Source organism: Austrofundulus limnaeus, unplaced genomic scaffold (genome assembly GCF_001266775.1).
Source record: "Austrofundulus limnaeus strain Quisiro unplaced genomic scaffold, Austrofundulus_limnaeus-1.0 Scaffold40, whole genome shotgun sequence".
Lineage (NCBI taxonomy): Eukaryota > Metazoa > Chordata > Actinopteri > Cyprinodontiformes > Rivulidae > Austrofundulus > Austrofundulus limnaeus.
Window position 1 is genome coordinate 1,441,582 of NW_013952442.1, and position 12,799 is coordinate 1,454,380.

Here is a 12,799-nt window from a genome sequence, read left to right on the forward strand (position 1 = left end):
ATTATCTATTTGAGCAGTGCATTGAAACTGAACATTTGTATAGAAATGGCTTTGCAAAAATGTTGTTGGCAAAGTGGCGGTTGGGGTGGCCAAAGATTTTTCTATGGTGATCATGGCCTCCCCCTGGTTCCATCCCCAGATTGAGAGCCAAGATGGTTTTAGTAAAATATGATTATTTAAAAAATAATAACTCAAAGACATGGCAATTTAAAGTGTTTTTTTTTCTCTCAGACCATTTTTATTTTACTTTTACCCTTTAAAGACCTCCGTTTTCAAAAGGTTTGCATTTACATTGCAAAAGTATAAAGCTGTCTGCAATACCTTTTTTTAAAGGTACTAAATAATGTGCAATGACTGCTGTGGAAGTAAACCCTTGCAGGTTTGGAGTCAGCAAATACATAAAAAATGTTTGAAAAAAAATAAATTAGAAACACACTCGAGCCTGGTAAATTTCTGCATTACATTTGTAACGTCTAATTAGCCGCCATGATAAAATCTTCATGGCAAAGTCGCTTTGATACAAACATTTAACACTTTAAACATTCTTTTCTGATTCAACATTTTCGCTAGCATTTTAGCTATAGCGTCAGAGCACATTTGAAGAAACTATGAAATGCTGGAGTGTTCCTTTAAAGCTCTCTAAACAGTAATAATATTTTCACACGCAAAATAATTGCATTTTAATACAAAATAGATAGAAAATGGCAAATTCAAGATCCATCTTGTCGGTTGCCATTGCAGTAGCCCGTTGTTGCATTATTCCCAGAAATACTGCGCAACTGTGTGTTGTTATCATCTATCCCACAAGTCCATTTCTGATTGAGGTACGTTGGGTTAATGATTGCTATTTGAAGCCAAAAACACAACTCCTTGTTTGCTCTGTGTCTGTGTTTGTTCTCGCTCTCTATGTGACAAAGGTGTTTTTACTCATCAGAGCTGGTAAGCAGTTTTTTTGTGGTCGATGCTCATAAACTATCAGTTCTTCCCTGCTTTTCTACAACTTGTGAGGGTTCCTTGGGGTCAGCGGGGGCGTTTTTGATGCGCGAGTTTGACTCTTCTTTTGTTTCGGTATCTTCGTAGCTGATGTTGTCGTATATTTCTTTCTGTTTGCTCGTCATCTCCAGGTTGGATTTGGCCTGCTGGTGCTGAAACAGAACTGCTTTGTTTACACTAGGACCTGAGGAGAGAAAAAAGAACCCAGCACCATTTAGTCCCCACTTTCATAAGAAACTCTTTGTTGCATTGTCAAAATTGAACAAAAAATGGTACATACCAAAATAACTGAGCAACACGGGAAGGAATATGAGTCCATGAGCCATCCCCAAAAGTGTGATGACCAGATTTAACCGGAAGAAGAAAATCTGGATGAGCTGAGCTTTAGCAAACGCCAGCACGAGGATGCCGGGCAGGTTGGTCATGGCGACGCCAGCAAACACCTTTAAGGAACAAAAGAGGCTTATTGAACTCTGTCCTTCTGTTACTTTATGATGCACCTTGTAGATTACATTGTTAGCTTTAATCAGAGTGAAGCTCTGTCTTTGTTCCTCAACGGTTAGTCTGAAAAGTTCAAAGTCACTGGTTTCTGAAGCTCGTGGTGTACTTACTGCACTGCCCATCTTGGCTGTAGCCTCCTTGGCTCTTTCCACATGGGTGGGCTGAATGCTGAGCGCAAAGGACCTCGTCATGTGGGACACAAACTCCACAGAGATGCCCACCGCCTGCAGACAACACACATCATAAAACCTGAGTGATCACTACTCAGGATAAACATCAGGGGTCAGATTTATAAAAGATTGCGTGGAAACCATACTAAAAATGAACGTATGGCCAAAAGGCGAAAATGGCGTACGCCAAAAAAATCAGATTTATAAAACACATCCACACTGGCGAGGGCGCGAGCACCCAAAGCTTGACTATAACCGAGCTTTTTGCTGTCGTGTTCCGCTGAAATGACTCTTGTCGAGGAGGGGTCTGTGAGTCAGGGTAGTGAAGAGGAAGGAGATGAATGGAGATGTGTGAACTTATATTTAAGATTTAAGTTTTTTATTTCAAAGATCTTTATGGCTCACCAGCAGAAGCAGAAATTATACTGTTAAGAAAGCTAAAGTCTATCTAAAATCTAAGTCTGATTATGATGTGAAATTAAATATCTGACAGTGATCATTACACAGTGAGGCTCTAATTCACCACTTCACCATCTGTGTCGCAGCTTCACGTCTCCAAAATGAGCGTATGCATGGGTCAGAGCTGGCGTGAGGCACCGCACATTTTCACGTCAAGTTTGGATTTTATAAATCACAACTTTGGAGTGAAAAGTGGCGTACGCAAGTTTCTGGGCTCGTTTTGTGCGTACGCAAGCTTTATAAATCTGACCCCTGGTTGGTCCTTTAATACACTCTTACACACCAGTTTATCTCCTTAGTTATTATCACCCTCTGCCAAAAAGCAAAGTTGGATAATAATGTTTTGTGCCTATAAATATAATAAATATAATCAAATGCAGGCAATATACTTTCCTTTAAGGATTGCAGGTCTTTAATTTCTCAAAGATTAGGAAATGATTGTCAAACAACTCAATGGTGTAAAAATCAAAGTGAAACTGAAGTGAAATTCTGAAGCTATTCCCTTTTTTTCCCCAGACAACTGGTAGACACGCTTGATTTAACTTCTGCACTTGTTTCCATTAGTGAAACTAGGAGTTCTCCTTCTCAATCAAGACTCACATGTAAAATGAAATGAAGGGACCTTAGTACTTCAATTCAAATTCAATTCAGAAATACTTTATTGATCCTAGAGAGAAATTAGACATTGTAGTAACTCATTTAACTGAAGAATTGCTGATCCCAGGGTGACACATTTAGTCACATTTGGAAGCTGGAGAGAATACCTTCTGCTTCATGCACTAATTTCTTCAGAGAGATCATTTTAAACCACAAAACATGGATTATTACAGCTCCATTATCAAAAAACAGACTGCAGTTCCTCAGCTCTACGAGCCACCAGCCAGTTCAGATGACGTTTTGTTTGAGTTCATTTTGAGATTTGTGTCCTAAAGTCAGTTTATGACCTATAAGTGCAAAAACAATCACCATCATTTTGTGCTGTTTTCCAGGAAAGCCCTTTCTTTGGTCACTGCCGAGGCAGACACCGGTGTTTTATTCTTATTAATAAAATAACTAAATAAATAAATAAAAACTCCTTCAGCGCCACTGAAATCCCTAGGAGAGACACTTTCTTACCGTGACCAGATTGATCAGAGCCACTGCGTTGTAATCAATGCTCCATAATGTCATGACGCCAACCGTGTCCACAGTGATCATGATGATGGTGCACAAGTTGAGCAGGCCGGAGAGCAGATCCAAACCCAGCAGCAGGCAGCAAACCACAAAGGTCGGCAGCAGACACAGAGAGATGTTGAAGAGGCCTTCCGGCACGATAGTCAGGTACTGCTCGTAAAATACATTAGTGATCCTGGAGGAGGCAGAAAACAACACAATGAGCTTGAGCTTCACGGGAAATCTCATACGAATAGTTCCAGGGAAGTGGGGCATTTTTTACAGAGGTACATACGTGTAAGGAAATACTTCAAAGTCGGGTGAGGTTCCTGGAACCTTCCTCATGCTCTTGGTGATGTTGTCTGCCAGCTCTCTGGCTCGTATCAGAGCAGCGGTGAACTCCTGGGAGTTAGTCAGGGTTGTGTGGTACGCCATAAACCGGGAGGCTACAACAGCAGGCGGAAAGGTTTACTAGCACCAGTCCTACAATAATATATATTACCATGGACTCATTGGAAATAACCAAGATAATTACCTATTATTTCTCCTTTTTCATCTCTCACCACCGACGTGTCGTAGGCTCCTAGACCACTGTAACAAGACCATTTATTTACTATTTATTTAACCAGGCTAATCCCATTGATGCAGCCTAAGCATGCATAAACCCACATAAACACAAGGAGGTTAAGCAAACTCCACACAGAACCCTTGTCCAAACTAGGAGTATTGGGCCTCAAGCGAGAACATTTTTGTATATTCATCCTAAATTTCTCTCACTATTTTTTGTACGAAGGGTTCGTACGAACATGCCACGTCAGATCCAGCAAATGCTTCTATCTTCAGGAAAAGTGTGTAAATGAGCTGTGTGAACAGGATGAATGCCACCTGTTCATATGCAGGTGCTCGTGCACGAGGAGAGGAAATTTGCATAATTACCGCCTTAATAATACCATATAAGGCTATACTTCCTGCCCCCCCTCCTTGTGAGGATGTTTTGCAAAAATGATGGATTTTTGAGGGTCACAGGTGAACGTCTGAAAAGGTTGACATGATTCACTTAATTAAAGAAGAAAAGGTTTGATATAAAAATGGTCAAAAAATGTTTTGCCATTACAATTAATGCGTAATTTAAGTTTATTTGTAGTTCAAGATCTTGGGATTTTTATTGTAGTGTTATATAATAGTGTTAATAGCCAATTTAAATGATATCGTTAGGCTACATTAATACATTTAAAGTTATAATTCCAGTTCAAACAGAATAGCTTCTTATCTACATAATTATGGTGTGATTTATTTTCAACTCAAAATATCTTCAAACTAATGAAATATATAGTTATTAGTGAAGAAAATCCGTCTGGATAACAACAGACTGACTGCTCGTAAAATATACGACAGGTCTGGACCACTCGTAAATTTTGTTTGTATCTGAAATAAATCTTAGAATACAAGAAAACTGGCGAATGCAACAAGTTCTCCTACACCAGTCGTACAAACAACTTAAGAACAAATCTGTTCGTACAAACGGTTCTTGCTTGAGGTTCGTTGAACCCAGGAGCTCCTTGCCGTGAGGCAACAGTGCTAACCACTAATTCACCAGGCTGCCACAAAGAATGACATTCCTCTCTGTGCTAGTTGTGATGTTCCTGTCCTTGTGTGCGCCACTGCATTACACACCCTTTGGAGCACTGCAGGTCTGGCCTGTTCCCCAGGAAGTCTGGGAGGAAGCGGTAGAATTCGTCCACAGTGGGCCTGACGACACCATCTGCAGTAGGATTCAGACACTTCCGTGCACAGAGAAAACCAGCTATCGTGACATGTGGGCAGAAAAATGATGTTACTAAAATGAACAGAATGACCAAAAAACAAAACACAGGCTGCAGAATGTTTCTCACATATGTTTGCTGGGCAGAACTGTCCGGTGTTTGGGCCGAGGGTGTATAAGCGACAACATCTGGATCCAGGGTTCAACCAGTCGATGAAGTCATCCACCCATGAGTTGGCAGGAATCGCCAAATAGGATCTGCAGAAATACCACCAGTGAGTGAAAGGCAGCTCCACGCTCAACATCCTTTGGCCAATGTATCCACTATCCTACTTCTTATTTCCCTGCTCCAACACACCTGATTCAGTGACTTGATTACCTCTTCAAATTCTGCAGAAGCCTGTTAATCCCCTATTTATTCAAATTAGGTGTGTTGGAGCAGAGAAACCTCAACTATACGACACAGTAAACTTGGAGAAAGTTTTGAAATATTTGACTGTGGTCCCACTTTTTTACATCACAAAAACCTGGTCTTTTATTAGGGATTTGTAAACTTTTTATATTCACTGTTTTCCTTTTTAATCCTTTCGGTCACACCCAAAGTTGTGTCATAAACAAAATGGTCCAAATATGTTTGCTTTGAACACATCAACAATACCGGGAAAGTATTTAAATGTAGATCATTTGTCTATTTTATATACATATTACATACATTTTGCTGAGTTTTGTTGTATGTAATCCGATTATATTTGCTGAAACACCGGAATATAGTTGAAATTTTGAGTACATGGTACTAATACACGTGAAGGAGTTTGCTCAGACTGATAAAACAGAAATATAAACTCAAAGGTCACAAATTCCACCTGTGGTCAGCTTTCAACAGAAATAATCAATGTGTTTGAGCTCATCAGCAGAATATAAAGAAAAAGTCAAAATTTTCACAAGCTGTGGTGTAAAAATGGGTTTTGTGCATATCCACCCTTTTTCTGGTTCCTGACAGCTTTATGTTTCTTTTTACTCAACTTCACTTTAAAACAAAGCAAATTACAGTGATATATTGTTAATTACTCATTTGGAAAATAAAAGAGAACAAGAGAGGAGCCTTTTTGAGGAAATCATTTTAAAAAAAGCACTAAAATATTCATCCATCTCAGAAAAGCTCTGCCAGTGAGTTAACCTCCATAATTTCTCATTCGTCTCCAAAATATTTAACCTGTTTTTCTTTATATGTTCATCAAGAGGTTTTAATAATATTGAGGCATCTGACCATGGTGACAGGGTTTTTCTGTCCGTGTTTGGAAGAAAAAGTATTTTTTTAAGAAGCAAGAATGCTCTCAGAACATATGTTTTATATGTAACGAGGATCTTAGTGAGGTTTGTTCTCTCAGCTAGGAACAATCAGATACAGGCACCAATTATCTGTTCAGTGGCTTTCATCCAACTGAGTTTGTTATCAACTAATCCGATTGGCTTGTATGTCAGCCAAACGACAAGATCAACCGGTTCAAGGACACAGAGAAAAGAAAACAGTTGAAAAAAATATATTTTTTAATGTTTTGATACAAAAAAAAGTGAAAAACAATCTGTTGTCTCACCGATCAGGGTGGTCTGTGGCGTAACGGATCTTTTGTGTCATTGAGAACTGATCACAGCCAACGCTGGAGCACACTGCGTTCATGCCCTCCTCGCTGTTGAAGTTAAAGCCCCTCTTTGTCACGAAATAAACGGGAACGCCAACTTCAAAGTACTTGTACAGGTACTTAAAATAGTCCAGCATGTAGGATCCCTGCAAGCATAACAGAACAATGTTTGTGAGGCTGTGTACAAAATGATCTGAATTTTATTTTTAATACATTCTCCATGAATAAAGCAGCTCTTACTGACCTGTGGCATGGCCAGCTCCTGATCTAGACCAACTTTCACATTCAGCATGAGGAAAATGGAGGCGCAGAACATGAAGATGAAAACCAACATCTGAAGAGAAAACAAAGAAAGATGTGCTGAATAAATATCAAGTTTAAGCATCAGTTTACTGTAAGTGTTCCTTCATTTTTCTAGAGACGAGTTTGCTGGATTTATTACTAAAGAGATGCCGGAATGGAGCAACATAAGGAGCGACTGAGCATGGTATAGATCAGGGCTATTCAACTGGAGGCCCACGGGCCACATCAGGCCCACTGGTGACCAAAATCTGACCCACAAATTGGTTCATGAAGTTCATTGGCTCCTAAGCCCAAACCCTCAGTTTTCTACTTTAATTAATGTAAGTTCTTTAAGTGGCATACAGAAAAGTCAGAATGTTAGCCAAAAGCTGGTAAAAACCATTTCAATGAAAACCCAAGACACTTAAAACTACAAGCAGTAGAATATAAAATTAAGATAAGTAAAAATAAAATTGGTTTAAAAATGTGGCAAGTTAAATATATCAAAATAGTATTTGTGTCAACTGTTTTTGATTTTGTTTTAATATCACTTCTTTTATCACATTTGGTTCTATATGTTGTATTCATGATTAAATGCAGCAAAGTAAACTAATAAAAGGTAACAGATCTTTGTAATACTTGGTTTATTTACATAACGGCTTTAATTGCTGGATATTCGGCCCCTCAGCTGTTGGCCTGCAGTAACTGTGGCCCCGGAGCAATTTAGTTGAATAGCCCTGGTATAGATGTTGGATTAATAGTCGTACCACTATGACTCGGGTGTAGCGGTGCAGCAGGACGGGAGCGTAGTATTTCCTCATGAAAGGCAGTAAAAAGCCCTCATTTGGCTCATTTGGACGTTGCGTCGACACAGAAACGCAACAAAGCAGCTCACAGCGGTTGCTGTCTTGGCGCCGAGCATCCAGGGACAGAAGGGCCACAAAAGCGGTCATCTGAAGGATGAAGTCCATGAGCACAGCTAAAGCAGCGTACAGAGCAAAGGACTTCACTGCTGGCATGGTGGACAGGGCCCCTGGAAAACCAACACAGAGACACGGTCAGAGACGACACAGTCAGTGGACGTTCCTCGAACTTTCTTGTGAGTTTCCAAACGTCCCCACCTAAAAAGAAGCAGACGGACTCAGAGAGACTGCACAGGAGCATGCTGGGAGCAACTTGGCCGAGCACACGGCCGATTTGCTCCTCTCTCGTCTCTCCAGACCTCCTCGCATCCCTCTGCGAGAAGACAGGACAGCATTATTGCCTTATTGAGAATAATCCTAATCAGAAACTAAATACAACACGGTGGGTTCATCAGATGCTCAGATGGACACACCTGATACTCCAGAACAAAGATGAAGATGTTGTCAGCCCCAACTGCAAGCACCAGGAAGGGCACGACCTGCAAGATGACCAGCGAGGACGGGATACCGATCCACGAGTAGAACCCCATGGAGGCCAGGACAGAACAACCAACCACCAGGATCCCACCCAGACCTACCAAAAACTTAGAGTCCACCTAAAGGACATACAGTAGATAAGAGTATAGATAAAGCTTCAGCTCAATGATTCTTTTTCTTCCTATCTTCTATGGTATCAACTTTTCTATAGTATAAAACTTTATGGATAATAAAATTACGGGACATGTTCACTGTCAAGATAAGAAGTGTACAGCTGACATAAACATGCTGTGGTAGCTTCTACTTATCAATGTGTGTGATAAGCATAGTTTCAATCGTTCTCTGGTCTTGGTAAAGGCTTGTCTTACTGAGAACACATATTTCTGCTTTCATAGTCAAAACAAAAAACAAAAAAACAAATGAGGCAACAGCTTAACAAGTGTAGGTTTCATTTAGGAAGCACACAAGTGGCACACCATGTTGCCTTTTAGCCAAAGCATAAATATGATTACTGGAGATAATACTGGTTGACCACTTTGGACTGAAGTGGTAGACTGTCCCAGCTTTTACAGTATAAAGAAGTCGTGTGATGGGAAGTTCTGCCTGGTAATACAATTTGACATAACTCTCTGGAGGCTCACCAGTATCCGTTTCCATGAATTGTACTCCCCCAGTGCCACAGCAATATAAACGAAAATCACAGCATAGCTGATCATGAAGATGGGGATGTCTTCTGCTGTTGTTCGATTGATCTCATCTTCTAGGGACCTCTGTGAGTGAGACCAATCACAAGGTCATACACAGGAGAAGAGATGAAAGAGATCAATGATGACGCAAAATGTAGACCGACAAGTTGTCCACACTTCCAGTATCTTCAACAAGCAGAACTGATCTTACTGTACCTCTGCCATGTATGCAAAGGTAAAGTTTGCAGCTGGATTCTTCTGGTAGTCCTGGACAACCCTGAGGAACTCCTTCTCCCACTGCAACACCACTTTGAACTTTGGGTTATCACGAATGTAGTTGTTCAGGGAGAAGGTCATGATGAAAGCTTCAGCATTAGTGTAATCCTCATCTAGAAAAAAAGCAGGACAAACTCAGTTAAGGGTAGTTAGAACTGTGTTAGGCTGATGTAATAATGTCTAAACACGAAGGTGTAACTCACTCTCATAGCCTCCCACGGCCAGAAACGAAAATACCGGAGCTCCGTAATCAGCCATGCAGCTCATTCCTAAATCTGTGATGTCTTTGAACGACAATGGAGAGCTTGAGAAGAGGCAGAAGATGGGAGGTGTCATTAAATAGTAAGTTTGTGGAAAAGTAATGGATGTTCTTTGAAATAGACCCTTACTTGAGGCAGTAGATGAGGTGATCTCTCCAGTCAACTTCTTTGGTCACTCCCAGCTTTGTCATGTTCACTTTTGCATTGATGTTGTCCAGGCTGTTCTGGAAGTACTGTGGCAGGCTGTTTACAGCACAGTCGGTCAGGGACGGGTTGGAAGGATTCAGTGGCGCATAACACACATCCTTCAGAGTTACTGTTTGGTTCAAATCCTCTGAAAAAAACTCAATTTTCTACAAAAGGGCAAAATGGACGCAACAATAAATCAAAAGAACACAGTGCTTTTTAATTTTTATTTTTTACAAACAGTCTGTTTATATTTTCTTTACCTGTATTTTTGTCTGGAGTTCCAGCAGCTCAATAATGAGATCTTTAGATACGAGCCCGCTGAAGTTCTGCTGCCCAAACAGCAAAGAGTCGTAAATGTGACCTTGTCGCTCTGGTGCTGTCAAGATCAGCTGGTTTGTCCGAAAGAAGGGGGTAAAGTGTGTGTCGTGGAAGTCTTTCTCCTGGCGGGCCCTGCTGTTGGGAGCAGACCAGAGCTCAACTGGGTCAGTAGTGAGCTTGATAGACTTGAGGCCAGCAGAGAAAATGACCACAATAACAGCCGCGACCAAGAGAACCTTGAATAGAGATCAAATGGTGTTTCAGAACTAAAAGCTTTCTGAGAATATTTTTCTAGCAAGAATATGTGGAGTGTTTTATCACTGTTTTACTCTTCTGAACGGGCTTACCGTGAGGGGATAAGAGGCCATAAATGTTCCCCAACGCTGGAACTGTAAGCTCATGAAAGCTTGGGCAGCCAAGCTGTTCCTGTCAGCACAGGACACCTCGGATTCATGAATGATGCGCTGAGTCACGTCATTACTGTTCTGATCCTTGTTTTTACCTTTCTTCTTCCCTCCCTCCTCGTCCTTTCTGGTTTTAGACTTCACCACACAGGAGACAATAAGGTAGAACATGAATCCCAGTACCAGGAGGCAGAGTAAGATGATGGAAATCACAAGGTATCCATCCACCCCAAACAGTTTGAAGGGTGCTGGAGGCGGGTCAAGAGGTGGCACACTCGGGCAGGACTCTTCGCAGTCCTGACAGGAGCAGACCTCACCACCCGTTGGCGTCGTCTCGTTACACTTCAGAGCTCGTCCGTTGTACGGAATCACCCCTTCGGGCACCCCTGAAGTGTCGCCTTCCTTTTTTAGTTGAAAATCAATGTCCAGTGGAGCCAAGCCATTACTGGAGTCACCTTGGAAGTCGTACCAGCGCTGGGCGGTGCAAAGCTTGGCACCGTACCGACCGCACATGGTGGAGATGGCGAAGCCTCCTGTGGCTGGGATTCTGACATTCTTACAGGACTGGAAGGCGGTCTCTGCAAATGTGGTGCTGATGAAGGATTGGTAGGCCACCACCCCCTCCTTCGTAACGCCCAGGTTAGTGATGTTCATGACCTTCATGACCTTTACCGACTGCGTCTGGTTGGGGCTGCAGGTGTTGATGCAGTGCAGATGGGCAAAGTTTTCCACGCAGGAAGGACATCGGACCAGCACGTTTTTGGACAAGCCCAGGCTCTTCTCCAGAGATGAGAGCTGCTTGATGGAGCAGCAGGCGTACGTGTTTGTCTCACCCTGGTCTAACATGGGACACACCTGCAGCAAGAACAAATTACATTTAGTCAAAAGAATATTTGATCAATTAAACAAGTTCATTAGGATTCAATCATATTAACAAACCTCTTTGAACTTCTTGTAGTGCTCCCCTGTGAGGTGTCGGGCGGGGCTGGGATCCAGACATGGGACAATAGGAGGAATGAGGGTACCTCCGACGGTAGGGTTTCTACCACACTCCTCATAGAAAGCACAGAATCCTGGCTTAGTTGTGGCTCCTGAAAGCACCTGTGGAGAAAACAGAGCTGTGACCTGTCTGCCATCCATCCATCCATCCATCCATCCATCCATCCATCCATCCATCCATCCATCCATCCATCCATCCATCCATCCCAGTAAATAAACTTGAACATTTTCTGATTGTTCTTATTACTTTTTATAGTCCACAATCAACAATAAACTGAATTTCAGATTGACTTTTGCACTATGCTATGACATCTCTGTTACTCAGCACTAAATCACAGTTATAAAAAGGGGAACAACCACATTTGCTCCATTTGTTCAGCATGGATGCAACAGTTTATGCATTTGTACCAAACAGTCACATTGTCAAAGTCCTGCGCATTGAACAGGTTAAGGACACTATAACCTCAGGAGATTAACTTCCATGACAGAAAAACAATATTGAAAGATGCTGCATAAAGCACTCCACACCAAAACAAAGCAAGAACTGTTTGATCAGACGACACAAAGGAGCTTCAACACCTGTCTGTTTGTTTTAAAGCAGCTCAGGTGGAAAAGTTCACTGAGAACTGGCTACTTGTATGTAAAGCCAAAAGGTCATAATACGTGTGCTTTGAAAGGTCTTCTGGTGTCAGATAAACACTGTCAAATACACCAGCAGGTGTTTCATCAGCTCCAATGTGTAAACAGCACACTTACAATCAGTGTTTGCTTATTTTACTTTTATTTAGTCAGGTAATCTCATCAAGACAGGTGATCTTATGAGAGACCTGTAATACAGATATCAGGTATAATGAGATGCTAAATATGAATGTTAAACATTTTTCAATTCAAATTTTTACTTTTAATTTAGATCAAGTCCAGACAAAATTAATTGAAACAAACAATTTATTTCTTGTACTACAGTATTTTTTAAGAGAAAGTAATATCTTTTGGAAGACATCAAACTTTTTGTTTGACACTTGGCCTAATATTATTCAGTGCAAAAAGCCCATTTCCATCTTAGTAACTACAAAAGAAAAAGGCAACAAGCCAATAAAAACATAGAAATAAACTAAAAGTGTATCCCCGTGTGGTACATAGATATAACTGATGTTGTAAAAGTTCAGTGTTTGGTTGTATAATCATCATAACGTTTACTATGAGCCCGTCTTAAAACTCAAACTCTGTTTTATTTTCAGTATTTTCTATTTTATTCACTTTTGTAAAAAAATAATAATAATAAATCTTTGGTTATGAGTCATATAACAA

The 12,799-nt window shown here is 41.0% G+C and overlaps 1 protein-coding gene across 1 annotated transcript in view; it reads right to left on the bottom strand.

The window, feature by feature from the left end:
• Positions 1–206: 206 nt before the first annotated feature.
• npc1l1 (NPC1-like 1) overlaps positions 207–12,799 on the bottom strand; it is a 20,430-nt gene continuing 7,837 nt past the window's right edge. The window contains exons 4-23 of the mRNA XM_014007213.1: positions 11,432–11,593; positions 10,436–11,347; positions 10,031–10,324; positions 9,711–9,934; positions 9,525–9,625; positions 9,262–9,434; positions 9,001–9,129; positions 8,296–8,478; positions 8,081–8,195; positions 7,727–7,992; positions 6,922–7,011; positions 6,633–6,823; positions 5,168–5,295; positions 4,950–5,079; positions 3,811–3,866; positions 3,571–3,721; positions 3,240–3,471; positions 1,605–1,718; positions 1,274–1,436; positions 207–1,177 (exon numbers count right to left, since the gene is read on the bottom strand). Coding sequence (XP_013862667.1) covers positions 966–1,177; positions 1,274–1,436; positions 1,605–1,718; positions 3,240–3,471; positions 3,571–3,721; positions 3,811–3,866; positions 4,950–5,079; positions 5,168–5,295; positions 6,633–6,823; positions 6,922–7,011; positions 7,727–7,992; positions 8,081–8,195; positions 8,296–8,478; positions 9,001–9,129; positions 9,262–9,434; positions 9,525–9,625; positions 9,711–9,934; positions 10,031–10,324; positions 10,436–11,347; positions 11,432–11,593 — 4,026 coding nt within the window. The 3' untranslated portion in view covers positions 207–965. The remainder of the gene's footprint in view (positions 1,178–1,273; positions 1,437–1,604; positions 1,719–3,239; positions 3,472–3,570; positions 3,722–3,810; positions 3,867–4,949; positions 5,080–5,167; positions 5,296–6,632; positions 6,824–6,921; positions 7,012–7,726; positions 7,993–8,080; positions 8,196–8,295; positions 8,479–9,000; positions 9,130–9,261; positions 9,435–9,524; positions 9,626–9,710; positions 9,935–10,030; positions 10,325–10,435; positions 11,348–11,431; positions 11,594–12,799) is intronic.